The sequence below is a fragment of the Ochotona princeps genome, chromosome 15, assembly GCF_030435755.1.
Source record: "Ochotona princeps isolate mOchPri1 chromosome 15, mOchPri1.hap1, whole genome shotgun sequence".
Taxonomy (NCBI): domain Eukaryota; kingdom Metazoa; phylum Chordata; class Mammalia; order Lagomorpha; family Ochotonidae; genus Ochotona; species Ochotona princeps.
In genome coordinates this window covers 5,946,112-5,964,039 of record NC_080846.1, presented here as the reverse complement: position 1 = coordinate 5,964,039, position 17,928 = coordinate 5,946,112, and the positions used below count along the sequence as shown (strand labels likewise).

At 53.9% G+C, this 17,928-nt stretch overlaps 1 protein-coding gene across 1 annotated transcript; it reads left to right on the top strand.

Moving 5' to 3' along the window:
- The first annotated feature begins 8,361 nt into the window (after window positions 1-8,361).
- On the top strand, window positions 8,362-17,279 carry LOC101520109 (DNA dC->dU-editing enzyme APOBEC3-like). The gene is made up of 8 exons (XM_058673732.1): window positions 8,362-8,477; window positions 9,528-9,678; window positions 11,133-11,409; window positions 11,510-11,624; window positions 15,394-15,550; window positions 15,793-16,060; window positions 16,210-16,382; window positions 17,223-17,279. The coding sequence occupies exons 1-8, from the start codon at window positions 8,404-8,406 to the stop codon at window positions 17,277-17,279; spliced, it is 1,272 nt and encodes a 423-aa protein (XP_058529715.1). The 5' UTR covers window positions 8,362-8,403.
- The last annotated feature ends 649 nt before the right edge of the window (window positions 17,280-17,928 follow it).

Genomic DNA, 17,928 nt, shown 5'->3' with positions numbered 1-17,928 from the left:
GTCTGCCCCAGCTCAGAGCATAAGCCCCTGTGCACTGTATCTACCTGTTCATGTCTGGGGATGGTGGATGTGCTCAGAACATCCTGACTCTGTGGGGTGGGTGATATGGATGGGGTGTTAGGATCACAGGCACCCAGAGTGGGCCCCGGGTATGCCAGGAGCCTGGAGGCAGCTGATTATTGGCCTGGCTCTTCTTGGTGACAGCAAAGCGGTGGGGCGTCACCATACAACAATCACTGCCGGAGTCCAGCTCCAGCCGAGAGTTCAGAGTTCAGGAAGGGTGCGTGGAGTCGGCGATAAAGAAAGACAGACGCTGACACTTGGTGCGTTCTCACAACTGCCCAAGAAAAAGCTGTCCTTTTTATTTACTCAAAACCTCACAAGCTTCTGCACAAGCAACTAATTATTCTATTTTTACTTCAAGACTAAGGGGGCATGTACAGACATTTGGTCACTCTGTCCGCACTTCAAGGCTAAGCAGGTGTCCCCAGAGATAATTCTTTAAAACACTGTATTCATATTCTTCAAAGCAAGCCATTATTCATTCTTCAACAGTAGCCATGGAGCGGCAGCCAGGACTCCAAGGCCAAGGCACATGCGATTACCTGCTAATCAGTAATACATTCCTACCACATTTCCATTTCTACAATTTGCTCATTATTCAATGGGAAAATAGTTTACAAGGGGAAAAAATATAATTCTAAAAACAAAAATTACAAATATTAAATCCCTCTACAACTATAGACCCTGCAACCCCATAAATAAAACAATAATCAAAAACATTTTTCTTTAATAAAAGCATCCTTAATTCCTCTAGCTAAAAATTATAAAAGCGGCTAAAACAGCTACATTTTCTATGCTCCAAAAAATTGCAAAAAACAGGCCAGCCTATAAAATAACAATAACTATACTTATTGCCATAGCAATTTCAGCTCTCACTCCCATCACTTGCATTCCCGTGGGTCCACTGGGTGCTACCTGACTGGCCAGGCCCTGGAAAGGAGGCAGATCTGCCTCACCTGTGACCTCCTGTCCTCCTGCTGCCTCCTGGCCTTGAACCAGTCATTATTTTAGGGCAGGGCACTCGTGCAGTGCTCCCAACAAATCACAGTCACTCCAGAGCTACTGAGGACTTCCAAAGAAAACTGGGGGAAAGAGCACCCCGTCCTCTCAGCCTCCAACCTATTTCCTCCTTCTCAAACCCCACCCTTCCACGCAGACCCCCTCTCCTTACTCCTGGCTCCAAGACAGCCTTTCCAATCCACAGCTCTGGGCTCTATCCTCTGCCTTGTACCCCAACACCCAAGCTCTGCCCAGGCCCTTCTAAACCCTCTCCCCAGTGCTGTGCCCAGGCTCAGTGGTGAGCACAAGTGTCATGTCCCTGCAGACCCACTCCAGTGTCCTAAAAAAGCCCTCGTCCTGGAAGCCTGCTAGGCAATGACCACAGGCTTTCAGATTCGTCCCTGTCCTGGGCGCTGAAGCAAAACAGTGAGGACAAGGACTGCAGTTAAAGGAAAGGGAGACTGACCCACCTGCCTAGGATGGTCCCCTTAGTGCATGGGACATACACACGCATTAACTGCAACATGGCCTGCAGGGTTAAGATTAGCCCAGGGTGTGCAAGAGTCTGGGCAGGGAGCAGTTAGCCTAGAGCTTGGGACCACCAGCAGGTGCAGAGTGAACTGTGTCAGCAGCTGGGTCAGAGTTTGGGAGCCACACTGGTTACCTTGCCTATTTAATTCTTTCTGTGCACCTGTGTGTCAAATGGCACTCACCTATCATCACCTAGGACATGAGGGAGCGGTGTTGTGTAAGCACGTCCCTTTTCAAGCCTCTTAAATGCCCGTGCGGTGGAGGGGCTCGCTCTCTCCGGCTCTCACGCACTCGCTTGAGTGGTCCTCACTGCAGGGAACACACACACACACACACACACACACACACACACACGGAACATAGTCGCATTTCTTTTTTTTTTTTTTTTTTTTTAAAGATTTTATTATTATTGGAAAGCCGGATATACAGAGAGGAGGAGAGACAGAGAGGAAGATCTTCCATCCGATGATTCACTCCGCAAGTGAGCCACAACGGGCTGGTGCGCGCCGATCCGATGCCAGGAACCAGGAACCTCTTCCGGGTTTCCCACGTTGGTGCAGTGTCCCAAGGCTTTGGGCCGTCCTCAACTGCTTTCCCAGGCCACAAGCAGGGAGCTGGATGGGAAGTGGAGCTGCCGGGATTAGAACCGGCGCCCATATGGGATCCCGGGGCTTTCAAGGCGAGGACTTTAGCCGCTAGGCCACACCGCCGGGCCCCATAGTCGCATTTCTAATTGGTGAGTGCGTTTGAAGGCAGATGTGGCGTCATAAACCCGTGGGCGTGACTGCAGCTCAGTCCTGCCTCACACTTGCATGTGGTGAGGTATAGAATGCTACAGACATGCCCACGCTTGGTGACATGTGTGTATAGAGTGCTACATGCATGCCTGCACTTGGTGACATCATGAGTGCAATTAGACGACTCCTTTACTGGCCGTGGTTTGGGGTTGGTTCACCTGCTCTGTTTGTTTTCTAACATTATGAAGGTGACAATCACATTGCATGACCAGGAGTCGGGGCCAGTTATGGGGTTTGAGTAGCCAAGGTGACAGACACAAAAGAGAGCGGTTGGGGCTGGCATGGTTGTGCCAGAGAATTAAGTCACCCCCTGTGATGCCAGCATCCCATGTGGGTGCTGGTGAGTCCAGGCTGCTCCATTTCTTTTTTAATTTTATTTTTGATGATGTTTACATAGTTGATTAGGGTGGGAAGGGTCCAGGATCGGGGGAAGTGGGTTGGACTATTGTTTCCACATTTTCTTTTTCTTCTTCGAGGATCTGGGGGAAGGAGAGAGATAAGGGGGAAGCCACACCCAGCCTCCCAATTGCTTGCTCCTCCACTTTTGATCCAGCTCCCTGTTAATGTGCCTGGTAGAGCAGTGAAGGAGGGCCCAAGCGTTGAGTTACTGTCTCCCACATGGGAGACCACTATGCAACTCTGGGCTCCCAGCTTTGATCTCATCCAGCCCTGGCTATTGCCATCTGCAGAGTGAACCAATGAATGGAAGATCTCAGTCTCTCTCTGTAACTCTGCCTTTTAAATGGATAACTAATTTTAACAGTTAAGATAAGTGGATATTCTACCAGCTCATACAAAGGCCAAGATGGAGGGGCAAGTTGTGTTAGGCAAGGGCCTAGCACCTGCTGCAGCATGTGAGATCTGGGTCTGGGAATGGGCTGAGTGGGGGAACCTGGGAAACTCCCCTACTGGGCCACAGCTCCCACTAGTGAGCACGTGTTCCAGACCTAGGGGTCAGGGAAGCTGGGCAAGGTAGCCCTACCCATTAGCACGTGTGTGGGTTGATTTTGGAAGGGGGCAGACTGGGCAGGGCCAACCAGACCTTAGCTCACTGATGAGTGTAGAAACCCGGCTAGAGTGTAGGTCATGCCAGGCTAGGGTATCACACTTACTGGTTCCCAAGAGCCGGGGATGGGAGTAGATTGAGCAGGGCCAGGTTGCAGCACCCGCCAGCGAGAGTTGGAACTGGGGGCTGGCTAGGTCAGGCCAGCTTGCAACATCCAAAGGCAAAGGCTAAGACAGATGAGGGGCTATGCCAGGCCAGTTCAGAACAACCACTGGCACACACGAGATCTGTGGAGGGGAGCAGGCCTGGCTGGGGAGCAAAGGGAACGCCCTGGTCAGGTTGTGATCCTCATTGGAGAGTGCGAGGGCCAGGGTGGGGGCTGTGGTCTGGTCTGGATATAGATGCAGAATCCTTCTTCATGTATGTGGCTGGGTATGTGATGCGCCAGACTGGGTTAGAATCCAACACCCACTGGTGATCATGAGATCTAGGGTAGGTCTCTGCCCCCACTGAGCCATGTATGAGCTGTGTCTGAGTAAGTACCAGACTTTGCTGGATTGTAGCACCCAACAACAAGAACCAAAATGGGTGAGAGTCGGTCAGGAAAGGCCACTGTTCCTCTAGAACAGGTGGACTAAGCAGGACTGGTCTATGGAGCCACTGGTATGCGCGAGTTCTGGCATTGGGAGAGATCTTGATGGAGGAGCTTAGGGAACTCCTATGTCAGGACAGGTTCCCTGCAGGTGAGCGCAAGAACCGAGAAAGAGAGCAGCCCAGACCAGGACAAAATACAGTACCCACCTGCATACATTTGGGGCAGGTTAGGGGCAGGCCAGGCTGGGTCAGTCCATATCACTAATTGGCGAATCCGAGTGTGCCAGAAAGGAATGTGGGTCAGGCCAGATTAGGGCATAATACTAGCCAGTCCACATGAGGGCCAGGACTAGGGACTGGCAGGGCTGGGCTAGGCTGTAGACCCCACAAGCATGAGTTGGAATTGAAGGTGGGGCTACAGCACCCACTGGCAAACGCCAAGGTGAGGCGGGCTATGCCAGACTGGGCCGTAGCACCCAATCAACACATGTGAAACACAGAGACTGGTGGGGATGGCCCCAGTGAGGGGGCTGCGAGGGCCTGCTGCTGGGCCACCACTCCCATTGGTGAGCATGAAAGCTGGGATGGGGGCAGACCAGGCTGGGCAGGGCCACAACCGATGGTCTATGCATGAACTAGATCAAGGAAAAGCCAGGCTGGGCTGACTGTACTTTCTGGTACATGTCTAAGCCGGTGTGGGTGTGGATTGATTGGGCTTTGCTGCAGCATCAGCTGGCAGGCAGATGCTGGCACAGGGGCCAAATTCTGTCTGGCGCAAGTATGGCTCAGCTAGATGGTGGCACCCGCTGGCACCATTGTGGACTGGATAGTGGGGCTGGTTGAGACGAACTGGGCTTCAATGCCCATCAACATACATGAGAGCTGAATGGAATGTGGGACAGACGGGACCAGTCTGCTGTACATACTGGCAAGCATGGGAACCAGGGCAGGAGGCAGGCCTGGTGGGGGGTTTTATGGGTCATTCTGACTAGACTGCTGCTCCCAGTGATTTACGCCAGGGCTGAGTGTGTGGTGGGCAGGATCAGGCTGGGCTCCAACACCCATTAGTTTGAGTAGATCCAGAACTGACCCAGCAATTGCAACTACCAGTGTTTGCATAGGCAGATTTGGATGACAAACTGTGCCGGACCCTGTATTGACAAACACACGCTAGAGTCAGGTCTGAGATGACCTCAGATGAGGTTTCTTTGGCGATTCCCTACCAACAGAATCGCTGGACTAACCATGGAGGGAATTGCAGGTTCCATGGTCTGACCGTGGAGTGCATGTGTCAGAGCTGGGCCTCCTCAGTGGCTCAGACAGAGCAGTGGACAGCATATCCAAATGTACATTGGAGTCTGCAGAGGACACCTGGTACCACAACAGAGGATGGAGAACAGAACAAATTGATCAACCATCCCAGCCAATCATTGGCAGTGAAGATCTGGGCAGACGGAGACAGTAAGACGGACTATAGCAGCCAGTGGATTCGGGAGATCTCATCACAATTGGAGTAGTGGGATTGCCAGGAATTTAGGACTATTGAACTATCAAAGCCTCTTGAGAAATTCATGCCTCATCATTTCTATTTTTCTTCCTGTTGTTGATTTTGTATTGTGGCTTTTCATTTAAGAGGGACGTGTGGTGACTGTGTAATGGAGACTATCATGTCCAGATGTGAGAATACAGTGCAGTGTGCATCTCTACCTCCAGATCAAAGACGGACTGCTAATGAAACTATTAGCTGTATCTTAACAATAGGATACTGATCCAGAACTGATGAACTATCAAAACTGTTTGAGCAGGACCCTCGGAGCGCACCTCCCGTTGGGGATCTGGGATGGGTGGGAGGTTGGGTGGGACTTTTCCCTTTGTTTCTCCCCTGACCCCAGAAACAGGGAAAAATGATCATATTAGTGTGGAAACAATGGTATTACCCACTTTCACCCTGTAGCCCTTGACCCTTTGTACCCTAATCAACTAAGTAAGATTATTAAAAAATAATAATAAAAAAAAAATAGGATACTGGACTCTCTGCCATTGTCCATGCCCGCAGTGATGAACATCTGACTGTTTATGAAGAACTATGCTGTAGTAATAATATATGAGAATTTGGTGGGGTGGAGGGGCTTTGGGGAGGGGGCAGGAGAAATCCCAGGGCCTATGGAACTGTATCATAGAATGATGATAATAATTTTAAAAGAAGTTAAAATAAATATATATATTTTTTAAAAGGTAGGTGGATATTATACTTTCTTTCCACAATACTAAAAAAATAGGAGCAAACATTTTATTAAAGACTTTCACCATCTCCTGCTGGTTTGGAAAGTAAAATTCCAGACCACAACATCACCCAAGACGTTGTCAGCGACTAAGCTAGCGTAACTGCTGGGGAAGCCGTGTAGGGTCGGGGGTCCTGCTTGTCCCTGAAGGGCTGGCAAGGCTACGTCCCAGCAGTCTCCCCCCACATGCAGAAGTTTCTTACAAAATGAAATATGCAGACAGCACACCACCCACAAGTCCCTTCTTACAAATGAAACATGCAGACAGCACACCACCCAAAAGTCCCTTCTTACAAATGAAACAAGCAGACAGCACACCACCCAAAAGTCCCCTCTTGGGTCCTGCTGTCAGAAGAGAAGAGCTGAAGCTTGGTGGGGTTCACAGCCGCTTGGCTGCTAGCTTTGCAAATGCTCTAGTGACCTCACGAGCGAGTGGCTGGGCAGCACGGAAGGAGGGGCCCGCAAGCCGGGGCGCTGCCCAGCAGGAGCAAGCAGCCAGCGTTCCAGACAGGACTCATTGGACTAGGTCTCCATGGAGCAGCCTTGTGAAAACTGCAACCACAGGACCCAGAACTGCAGCATAGCACCCGGAGCCGCCGTCTGCCACGCCAACATTCCATGAGTCCTGGCTGTTCTACTTCCCATCCAGCTCCCTACTAGTACACTTGGGAAAGCGCTGGAAGATGGCTCAAGTGCTTGGGCTCCTGTTCCCAGGTGGAGTTCCCAACTCCTGCCTTCAGCTTGGCTCAGTCCTGGCTATTGCAGCCATCTGGAGAAGATGGAATTCATGGAATCTCTCTCTTTCTCTCTCTGTCATTCTCTGTAACTCTAGCTTTCAAACATTAAAAACAAAGTGTCTCCTAGTTTTAGCAGTGGAAGTGCCTATTTTTAAGCAATATTGTTGTCCCTTGTCCATTTGTTTCCAGTCAGAAAACTTCACCCTTCAAAATTCCCCTCTGTGAGGCACCGGCACATCATCTCCGCTCGGGTAGGGACGTTGTCACTGAAAGACCCCCACCCAGCTCATTGAATAATTAAGCAATAATAGTGCCATTTTACAAGCCCTGAGCAACTTGCTGTAATAACCCCAGGACCCCAGGGCGGATATCTGTGGTTAAACATCTGGCCCAGACAGGGAAAGGAAAGTACCCAGAAAAACGACTTGTACCCTAGTTAGAGCCAATCAGATTTCTGTGAAACCAGGAACTGTCCACAGGGTAATGCCACCGCCTCATTTGAATCAACCAATCCCAACCCTGTAACTACGCGCCTCGCTTCTGTACCGCGCTTTTTGCTCCCCGACCCTATAAAAACCCACCGCCCTAGCTTAAGGCGCGCGAGTCTTCCAAGAGACTTCGTCGCCCCAGGTACCTGTGTATCTGAATAAACCTCTTGCTGTTTGCATCCGCAAAGGTGGTCTCGCTGTTCCTTGGGAGGGGCCTCCCCAGAAGGAAGACACTCTTAGAGGGTCTTTCAGTCACCCCCACCCCAGGCATCTTTCCCAGGTTCTTGCTTCCAGCCTCCACAGAGCACACACCTGCCCACCAGGAACCATGTCAAGGACGCACTGCCCACCTGGTTCTCCAGACCAGCCCACAGTGGGAGCTCCCTGTTTCCCATCTCCGCCCTCCCTCTCCCACCTGCAGTCTCCAAACCTCTCTCCATCAGCGCCCTCCTCCCCCAGGGACCCAACAGCCCTGTCCACCAGGCAGAGTCTGTGATCTGGTCCCCGGCTCCTCCCTCTGCCTCGGAAACCCTGGGTGGAAAATGGCCCGGGAGTGCTTTGATTTGTATGCAGTGAAATGCCGTTCACATGGGATCTCAACCAGCCCACGGGCATGCACATTAAGAAAAAAATACACACTGGACTCCAAATGGCTTTACGCTGAAATAAACAGTTCCTTCTATGTCTGTTCCTCTCCACTTGCTTCAAAAACTCCCTTACTCCCTTTCACTTTCTCTTTCCCTTTGCCAGCCAGCATGGAGGGGCGGTCTCAGGGCCAACTCTGGCTCTGCCCGTTAGAGGAGAGGAGAGACCTCCCGTGACCCTCCCATTTCCTGTTGGAGCGGCAAGAGGGTGGAGCACTCAAAGATAACAGGGCTTCCCCAGACAGAGCCCTGGCAGGAAGAAATGCAGTCCTGGAGGTCCGGACAAGGGACGGGGCCGGGAGCAGCCACCCCACAACACAGGAGTGCCCAGCACAGGTAGCCTGGCCTGGTCATCAGGCCCACCCCCACCCCCGTACACACCCTTACTCTCTGTCTGCAGCTCCGTCTTTGCCGCTAGCCCAGCTATGCCTCCGCCCTGGGCCTCTCCTTCCTCCTCTCCCCTCCCCCACCACATCTCAGTGTTCAGTGGGCATCTGCAGCATCCAACATCCCTTGGCAGAGCAGCAGGGGTGCTCTCTCACCTGCTGGCACTTCTTACTGGCCACCCTGGCCCCACCTGCCCCAGTGGCAGGTGGGAGCTGAACTGAGTCTCCCTTCCACGCCTCATGGCTGTGATGGAGGTCGTTCTGTGTGTGCACTTTGATGGGGTAACTGCTTCATCAAAATCGAAAAGGAGGCTGGGTACGGCACCTGGGCAGAATGTCCCCAAAGAGGGCCCCAGCTTCAGCAGTTGGGTCCTGGTCACACTCCACCTTCCAGACCTACCAATATCATCAGTGTGGAATGCAGGCAATCATGCCGGCTAACGTGCTCTTAGTACAGTGAAACAGCACAGAAAAGTTGGATCCTAACCCCAGCCCCCCATGCCACCCCCATACCTGGGCAAGGTGACAAGGCCTGGCTGGGCTGAGAGGGGCCCACACAGTTCCGGGATGCGGGCAAGCCCACCCGTCCCCACCTTGGTTCTGAGTCTCTCTGCTCCCGGATCCACACGTGGGAAGATCCCTAGGACTACCACAGATTTTCAAAAAAAGTTTCCTGGAAGATACATAGTGTGGAACAGCCACACATGGATTTCAAAACTGTTTCAAGGGAAACACCCGCTTGTCTTAATTTCTTTTTTTCCATCAACTAGTGTGTGGGCTGCTGTGCTTGTGAATTTAGGGTCTGCCCTGATATCAGAAGCAGGAGGGCAGAGGTGAAGGGGCCCTTTTGGGGAGGGTTACGTTTTGCTCATTTCTAAGGGACTGAGGAGCGAATGGACAGGAAGCCCCAGAGTGGAACGCATTCGGGGCAGGCCGCCCCGATGCCCTGGGGGTCACTGGAGGACCAGCGCCCCATCTGTGTTTCCGTTTTTCTCTCCAGCTACCCCCAAAACTGGACACCACATTTAGATAAACATGATTTTTACTTTAACTTCCGCAACTCGGAAAAGGCCAAGGATCGGAGAAACACCTTCCTGTGCTTCCAGGTGGAGGGAGCCAGCACCTCCTCTAAGAGGGTCTGCAGTAACCAGGTACGGGGGGCGGGGTGCTAGGGACGGAAGCGCCACGCTCACCTGCAGGCAGGATTTGCAGCATGGAGTGTTTCCTTTGTGTCAATAAGAATTTGCAGGAAGAAAAAAAAAAAAAAAGGAATGAACCAGACTGCTCACATCCCACGTGTGAGCTCAGCCAGCTGCGGATGCAGGCCGAGCAACGCAGGCGATGCCAGCTGCCGGAAGAAGCAGTGGTAGAAAGCGCCAACGTGTTGTGCACCTGGCCGTTAGCTGCAAGGAAGGCTAGCCTGGCCTGCCCCAACTCAGTCCCGAGTCCCCCAAAGCAAGGGTATGGTTACCCGCAGATGGGCACACCCTGACCCCTGCACTCCCACCCCCCGGGATAAAATCCAGCATCAAGTGCACCCAGCAGTTGCCAGAGCAGGTACCATCCCCAGCAGTGCCTGACCTGACAAGCGACCACACCTGGGAATGTCCACCTGCTCCCCACCGGACCCGCTGTCCCAGAACTTCAGGCTTGCTCCTCAGAATATTTTTTGAGGGTGGGAGCAAGTCATGGGATGGGCAGGCCAGCCTCAGAGCAGGGTCCTAAGAGCCGAGAGGCCTACACAGGAACACTTGGCAGCATTGGGGGTAGGACACAGGATGAAGAGAAGGTTACTTTTAATAGGTATTTTTTTAAAAAAAAAACTGCTTTTTTAGAAAGATTTATTTTTTATTTTTATTGGAATGGCAGATATACAGAGAGGAGAGACAGAGAGGAAGACCTTCCGTCCGATGATTCACTCCCCAAGCAGCCGCAACCACGGGAGCTGAGCCAATCCAAAGCCAGGAGCCTCTTCTGGGTCTCCCATGCGGATGCAGGGTCCCAAAGCTTTGGGTCATCTTCGACTGCTTTCCCAGGCCACAAGCAGGGAGCTGGATGGGAAGTGGAGCTGCCGGGATTAGAACCGGCGCCCATATGGGATCCCGGTGCGTGCCAGGTGAGGACCTTAACCACTACACCATCGCACCGGGCCCAGGTTTGTTTTTTTTTTTTTTTTTTTTTAATATACATTTTCACTGACTTTTTGGAGAGCCTGCGTGCGTACTCCACGCTTATCTAGTACCCACAGTTTTCTGAAGTCCAGAGGAATTGAAGGATTGGCTATGACACTTGCCATGTGAATGTGACACAGTGTCCATTTAAGAGCCTTCATGGGATCACTGGGGTTTTTTTTTCTTTCCTTCTCATGCAAGTCTCTGACATGAGCCATACATTGCACACAACCTGCAGGTCTCAGATGAGAGCTCATCGGGGTCACAGCTCCCATCAGCGACCCATAGCAGGCAGGTGGCCAGCTGGCCAGTGCACGGGCAGGGTGGACAGCTTTCCTTGGAGAGTCGGCATTAGAACTGAAGGGTTACAGATAACCCCAAGGCAGAATGGGAGATACCTGGCGCTCCAACCCAGGCCCCCTCACTTTTCCCAGGTTGGCGGGCTCCACGTGGAATTGTCCTTCCTCTCATGGTTCGAGAACAAGCTGCTGTCCCATGCCCAGCAGCAGCAGTACCAGGTGACCTGGTACCTCTCCTGGAGCCCCTGCGACAGCTGTGCGAAGCAGGTGGCCAACTTCCTGGCCACCAACAGGAACGTGAGGCTGACCATCTTCATTGCCCGCCTCTACTACTTCAAGAGGCCGCAGAACCAGGTGGGCCTTCGCCGGCTGGTCAGCCAGGGGGTCAGGATGAACGCCATGTCTCTCCAAGGTGAGCAGGGTGGAGAGGTCGAAGAGCAGAACGCAGAGGAGCCAGGAGCCGAGGCCTGGGGATAGGGCAGCCCTCACGGCTGGCTGCTCTCTCCTCTCAGAATTTTCACAGTGTTGGGAAGCGTTTGTGGACAACCATGGAAGCGTATTTGAGCCTTGGGAAAATCTGGATGAAAACTACCGCTGTCAGGCCGACAAGCTGGATGAGATTCTCAGGTGAGCAGCTCCCTGTGCAGCAAGTGTGCGTGAGGACACGGATTCTGTCCCCGGGCGTGGGTGCAGGGTGAACGTGAAAACCAAGAGATTCCAGAAGTGTCCTCCAAGGGCAACTCGAATTCCCAGACATAGAAATGAGTCAGGGCTGCTAGGAGGGGTTGCATGAACAGGTGCAGGTTTCCCATAGTTCTGCTGGGATGCCTCCCCCACACACGCCTTCCAAGGGGTGGTCTCTTCTAGCACCTTTCTGGGATAGTGGTACTCCCCAGGCGTGGGTGCTGTGAGATTGGCCAGGGCCCAACCAAAGGGCCTGAATCACCCCTTTCAAGGGTCTATGTCCAGATACGTTCTCCTGGGGTGCCAGGGGTTAGATCGTCCACACGTGAACTTGACCTAGGACAGTGGCCAAGGGCTTGGGGCATGGAGGACTCCTTGCTAGACCTTCTCCTGTGCTCCCTGCCCCCCACCCTCCTACTTATTCCACTGGCATCCCCAGAAGCCCAGCTCGGGCAGGAACACAGCCTGCGGACCGGGAGGAGGCGGAAGCCACAAGAAACCAACGACACCGTCTGTCCTTCAGAAGGATTGGAGTGAGGAAGGGGAGCTGGGGAACTCAGCTCTGTCACATGGCCTACTTTTCGGATTTATTTATTCATTCAAGGGTAGGGACAGGGGAAAGACAGAGAGCTCCCCCATGCCCAAAGGCTTGCACCAGTTGAGTCTAAGCCAGGAACCTGAGGCAGGTTCTCCCACGTGGGTGTGGTAGGGAGCCAAGCACATGGGTCGTCACTTACTGCTTCCCTGGAAGCAGAGCACCCAGGAACCCGGCCACCCCAACACAGGATGCCGGTGGCGGCCACAGCGGCAGTTTCACCCAGGGCACCACCACGCCCTGTGTTCCGCCTTTACCAGGACTCATTCACCGCACTGAGGGGTCCTGAATGCCGAGCCCTCTGAGGTCATCTGATTCTGCCCACCCTACCCCGCTCCAGACAGCGCCTCCACATCCCCATTTGAGGACTTTTTCAGGTCTAGCCCCTGACTGAGCACAGGCCACTCTGCCTACACTGCCACTCTCTGTCAAGCATGACCTGGCTGGGTGATCAGAGGAGGGCCATGAGCCGCAGTCACCCTGATCCCCAGGAAGTGCCCATCCCCACCCCCACCCTTGGCTGCCTGGCTCCCTGCTCTGGGCTTTCTTAGACCACCCCAGCGTCAGGGATTGTCTGGTCACCTAAGGGGCAGGTGGACCTAGGTGGAGGAATGCTAGAGCAATGCCTCCAACCCATTGTGGGTGTGGGAAAGGACTTGGCTCATTCTAGAACCTTCCATGGGCTGTGGCCCCAGGACATTGTCACAGAGGAGACAGAGGGGAGCCCGTTCCTTCAGACCTTCTGCCCAAGCTCCTGTCCCCCACCAAGAAGAGGAGGGGAGCCCCACCAGGCACCCTCTACTCCCATCGGCCAGCACTCCAGCAATGCCCCCTGAGGTGCCAGGGTGCCCGCCTCCTGGTACACCTGCAGAGCTGGGATAGAGGTCACATCAAGCCCCTGTGCCTCCACCACCCTCACCCCCACTCAGTGTTGTTCTGCCCAGAGTCTGTGCCCACAGCTGCAGCCCATCCCTCTCCCAGGGAGGGGTCGGTGCCGATGAGGTCTGGGCCTCAGTTCTCTTCCTGTGTGACTCTAGAGGGAAGGTGGGGCTGGTGGGAGGTAGGGGGCAGAAGGAAGATCTGTCCTGAGCCTGCCCAGGAGCTGGCAGTCACCTGCTGCCCACCACCGGGGAGGACAGGACAGGGGGTTCTGGGCCCACCCACCCTGCCATGGGGCACAGACAGCCTTGTGAGGAGAGGTCACTGGTGTCAAGGGCAGGACCTGGGCTCCTCCCTCCGCCTAGCACCCCCAAGCCCTGGCCACACACTCCTACTCACATTCTGTGGCCTTGACAAGTCACTCCAGGGGCCAGCACCATAATGCAGTAAAACCACAATGCATGTGCGATATATACGTTTCCTTGGCCCCAGCAGAGGCCCCATTACTGGAATGAACAGGACGTAGTCCAGCAAGTGCTCGCATGCTGTTGAGACGTCAAGTTGCTAGGCCCACACACCTTGCCCTACCCTGCCAGGGGCCTTTCCAGAACTGGACACCTGAAGGGGTGAAATAGGAGATCCAGGGCGGTTATGCTGTCCGTGTCCCTGATGGTGGCCTCAAGTTGAGTTCTTACCCAGCCACCCTGTTGTGGGGGCTGCTGCCTGCCAATGCAAGGCCACACTCCAGGAATGGTGTGTACCCTCCCCAACCCCATCAGAAGACTTGCCAGTTGGCATCGGGAATATACCTGGTTGAGCCCCATGGTCTTGCTCTTTGTAATAACAGGTATCAGAAATGCCTTTCCATTGGCAGGAGTAGCAGTGGTGGTTGGAAATGTGGGGTCGTGGCGGTCAGTGGTGCCCACTGTCTGTGTGGTCAGGAATAGCACCCCTCAGCTGGATTCACAGGTTCCAAGGCCCTGTGATCACCTGGGTCCAGGCAGCCACGTCCCATTTTCCTTGGGTCATGTGTTCTAGCGACTTGACTTCCAACCCGTTCCAGCTCCCTGCTAATGACCTGGGAAAATCAATGGAAGATGACTCAAGTGCTTAAGCCCTTGCCACTCATGTAGGAGACTCAGATGAAGCTTCTGGCTTCTTCTGGCTTCAGCCTAGCCTAGCCCTGGCTGTTGTGTCACCTGGGGAGTAAACTAGACGATAGAAGACCTCTTTCTCTCTCTGTGGCTCTGTCTTTCCAATAAATACATCATGGTTGAGCCTGCCCCAGAAGCTTTGGGGCCCCAGCCCCTGTGTGCCCTCAGCAGGCTCTGTGGTGGCAGCCAAGGGGCCAGGCCTATTGTCCTGCTGTCTGGATGAGGCATGCTGGGGGGGCACCGCACTGACAGCACTGGGATGTTGTCATCCCCTCTCACAGTTCTTGGGTGAGAGCTCCAGCTGAGCACACCCTGGGAGGCAGCAGAGGACAGCGCATGTGTCCCTACCACCCACGTGGGAGGTCTGGGCTGAATCCTTCTGAGCTCCTGGCTTTGGCTTGGTCGAGTCCTGGCTATCGCAGGCAATTTAAGGAGTGAACCAGTAGATGGGAGATGGGACATTATCTCTCTCATCAGTAAACTTTTACCCAACAAACAAACAAACAAACAAAAAAAACAAGATCAAAACTGAATTCCCTATGGGATATAATGACGAGAGGAGTCCAGAGTCCTGGTCACAGTGCCATCCTGCGGACAACAGCTTCTCTGGTCACTGCCTTGGACAGTCACGTTCACCAACCACATGCCTGAATGATGGGGTGGGGCACAGAGTCTGAGCACCCCGATCGCTGTTCCACTACTTTCCAGAGAAGACATGTTGGGACTTCCAGGAGGGGCTGTGTAGCTGCCAGCCAGAGGGAGGGGATGAGTCCAGGAGGGGCAGGCAGCTGTGTATGCGAGGGGCACACCCACAGTTCTTGAGAGTCCCACCCCCCTGGCGGGCATGACAGGTGCAGGGCATCCCCCATGCAAATGGCCTGGTGGGCACCTGCTGTTGGAGATAATGTAATGTGTGGGCCTGAGGCCAAATCCCCTGCCTACCACTCTTGCAGTCCATCCCCCCCACCACATTCTCTTGCCAATAAGGAAGGAAGGAAAGGCCCTCTCACCTATGCCAGGAGCCACAGGAGGCTGAAAAGGATGGGTGACTGCCAGGTGTGTCCTGCATCTTCCTGCCCCACAGAGGTTCCCGGAGTCTGCTCAGAGAAGAGACCTTCTGTCTCCACTTCAACAACCAGCGCCGGCTGCCCAAGCCCCATCCCCACAGGAGGTGGTACCTGTGCTACCAGCTGGTGTTGCCCAACGGGGTCCTGCTCGACAAAGGCTGCTTACAAAACAAGGTGCCTTGGGTGGTCGGGGGAGGTGCATGATGGCATCCCGACCCCTGGGGGGCTTGGGATCCTTGTCCAGTTCAGACCTAGCTGTGAGCACGTTGGGCAAACCGAACGAAGAGAAGGTAGGAAGCTGGCCGGGGTGGGAGCTTTTTAAGCACGTAGCCAACAACACCCCTCGTTCCCAGCCCTGCCTTCAGTCATGTGGCCTCTGGCTTCAACCATCCATGCCCTTCCTCCGTCCTTTCTAGAAAAAACGCCATCCAGAAATTCGCCTTATTTTCCGGATCCTGTCCATGGAGCTGGACCAGGCACAGAGATACCGACTCTCCTGTTACCTCTCGTGGAGCCCCTGCCTGCAGTGCACTCAGGAGCTGGGAAAGTTCGCCAACAAGCACAAAAACCTGGACCTGCACATCTACACCGCCCGCCTGTACTGCCATTGGCTCAGATACTTCCAGAAGGGGCTGTACCTGCTGTGGAAGTACAAGGTCCCGATGACTGTCATGGGTCTCCAAGGTAGGAAGTCGGGGGCAGGAGGGAGAACTCCAAGGAGCAAGGGTGGAGGGGCAGGGAAGACCCTTCCTGGGCGGTGGCTGGTGGCTGTGAGTCCTCCCCTCACCCACGCCCCGCCCCCATTGTCACTTGCTTCTCTGATCCCATCTCAGAGTTTGACGACTGCTGGAAAATCTTCGTGGACCAGGAAAAGCCCTTCCCGGCCTGGCCGAAGCTGCAGCAGTGCAGTGACAAGACTCAGAACCGGCTCAATAGGATCCTACAGGGGAGCTGCATCCCAGGGCATACCCCCACCCACCCTAGCCTGCCTTTCCTCGCGCTCCCTGCCCTGCCCCCCCACACACACACACACATGCGTCTTCCCAGGAGACCCCCTGCTCTGCCGATCTCCCCCCCAGGGCCTCCGCCTCCTCCATCCCTCCCACACTTGTCACCTCTCTTCCTGGCCTGTCTTCTCATCTGTTGCTGCATGCTCACTCCTCTCTCGGCCTGAGCAGGTTCACATTAATTAGTGCTTCCTAATTTCTCTCTCTCTCTTTAGATTTATTTATTTGGGAGGCAGAGTTAAAGAAAGAGAGGCAGAGATATCTTTCACCTTTTGGTTCACTCTCAAAATGGCCACAAGGCAGGGAAGGTCAGGCCAAAGGCAGGACCCAGGAGCCTCTTCCAGGTCTCCCACGCGGGTGCAGGGTCCCAAGACCTTGGGCCGTCCTCGACTGCTTTGCCAGGCCCCAAGCACGGAGCTGGATGGGAAGTGGGGCTGCCAGGATTAGAACCGGCGTTCCTGTGGGATGCTGCTGTTGCAGGCCATGGCTTTACATGCTACATTACTACGCCAGTTCCTCTCTGTCTCTCCCAGACAAAGAGGGAGAGACAGAGATTTTCCAACTGCTGGTTCACTCTCCCAGCCGTCTGCAATGGCCAAGGGCGGGTCGGGCTGAACCCAGGGCCCTGGAACTCCATCCAGGTCTCCCATGTAGATGCAGACCAAGTGCTTGAGCTGTTCTCCTCTGCTTTCTCAGGTGCTCTAGCAAGGAGCTGGGTGGGAAGTAGGGCAGCAGGGACTGGAACTGGTGCTCATGTGGGATGCCAGTGTCCTAGGCAGAGGCTTTACCTGTCATGCCACAACTCTGGCCCTCCCTAATTTCTCTTCCTTTCTCCACAGGCCTGGAGTCTGAATGACTTGAAGGATGCCCTGAGCGACCTCAGCCTCAGCCAGTGACTACACCTGGCACTGCGGCGCCCACATCCTCCCAGACAGCTGCCCCTTCCCTGCCAACCCTGCAGGCACCCAGCCCCCGAAGATCTGATGTCCTCCCTGCCTTCCCGTGACTGCTCTCTTTTGTTTAATAATTCTTTCTTTTGTTCAGGGGCCCAGCGCGGTAGCCTAGTGGCTAAAGTCCTCACCTTGCATGCTCCGTGATCCCATATGGGCGTCAGTTCGTGTTCCGGTGGCCCCACTTCCCATTCCAGCTCCCTGCTTGTGGCCTGGGAAAACCGTCAAGGACAGCCCAAAGCCTTGGGACCCTGCGCCCGCATAGGAGACCCGGAAGAGGCTCCTGGCTCCTGGCTTCAGATCAGTTCGGGTCTGGCTGTTGCAGTCACTTGGGGAGTGAATCAGTGGATGGAAGATCTTCCTCTCTGTATCTCCTCCTCTCTGTATATCCGGCTTTCCAATAACAATAAATAAATCTTTTTTAAAAAAGTTTTCAAAGTGGCTTCAGAACTTTATCACTGAGAAACATAGAGATGATTTCAAACTCTGAAAAACCTATGCTATTTTCTAATAATCATGTATTTACCTCATCTATCTATATATCTTTATCTACCTATCTATATAGGTAGATAGACAGTAATAACACAGTAATAAT

What these genes read in the sequence shown, in the direction of transcription:
- LOC101520109 (XM_058673732.1), top strand. Translation starts at nt 8,404, where the DNA reads ATGCAGTCCTGGAGGTCCGGACAAGGGACGGGGCCGGGAGCAGCCACC. An exon ending in GAACGCCATGTCTCTCCAAG is followed by an intron (nt 11,410 to 11,509) that starts GTGAGCAGGGTG and finishes CTCTCCTCTCAG; the next exon opens with AATTTTCACAGTGTTGGGAA. An exon ending in GACTGTCATGGGTCTCCAAG is followed by an intron (nt 16,061 to 16,209) that starts GTAGGAAGTCGG and finishes ATCCCATCTCAG; the next exon opens with AGTTTGACGACTGCTGGAAA.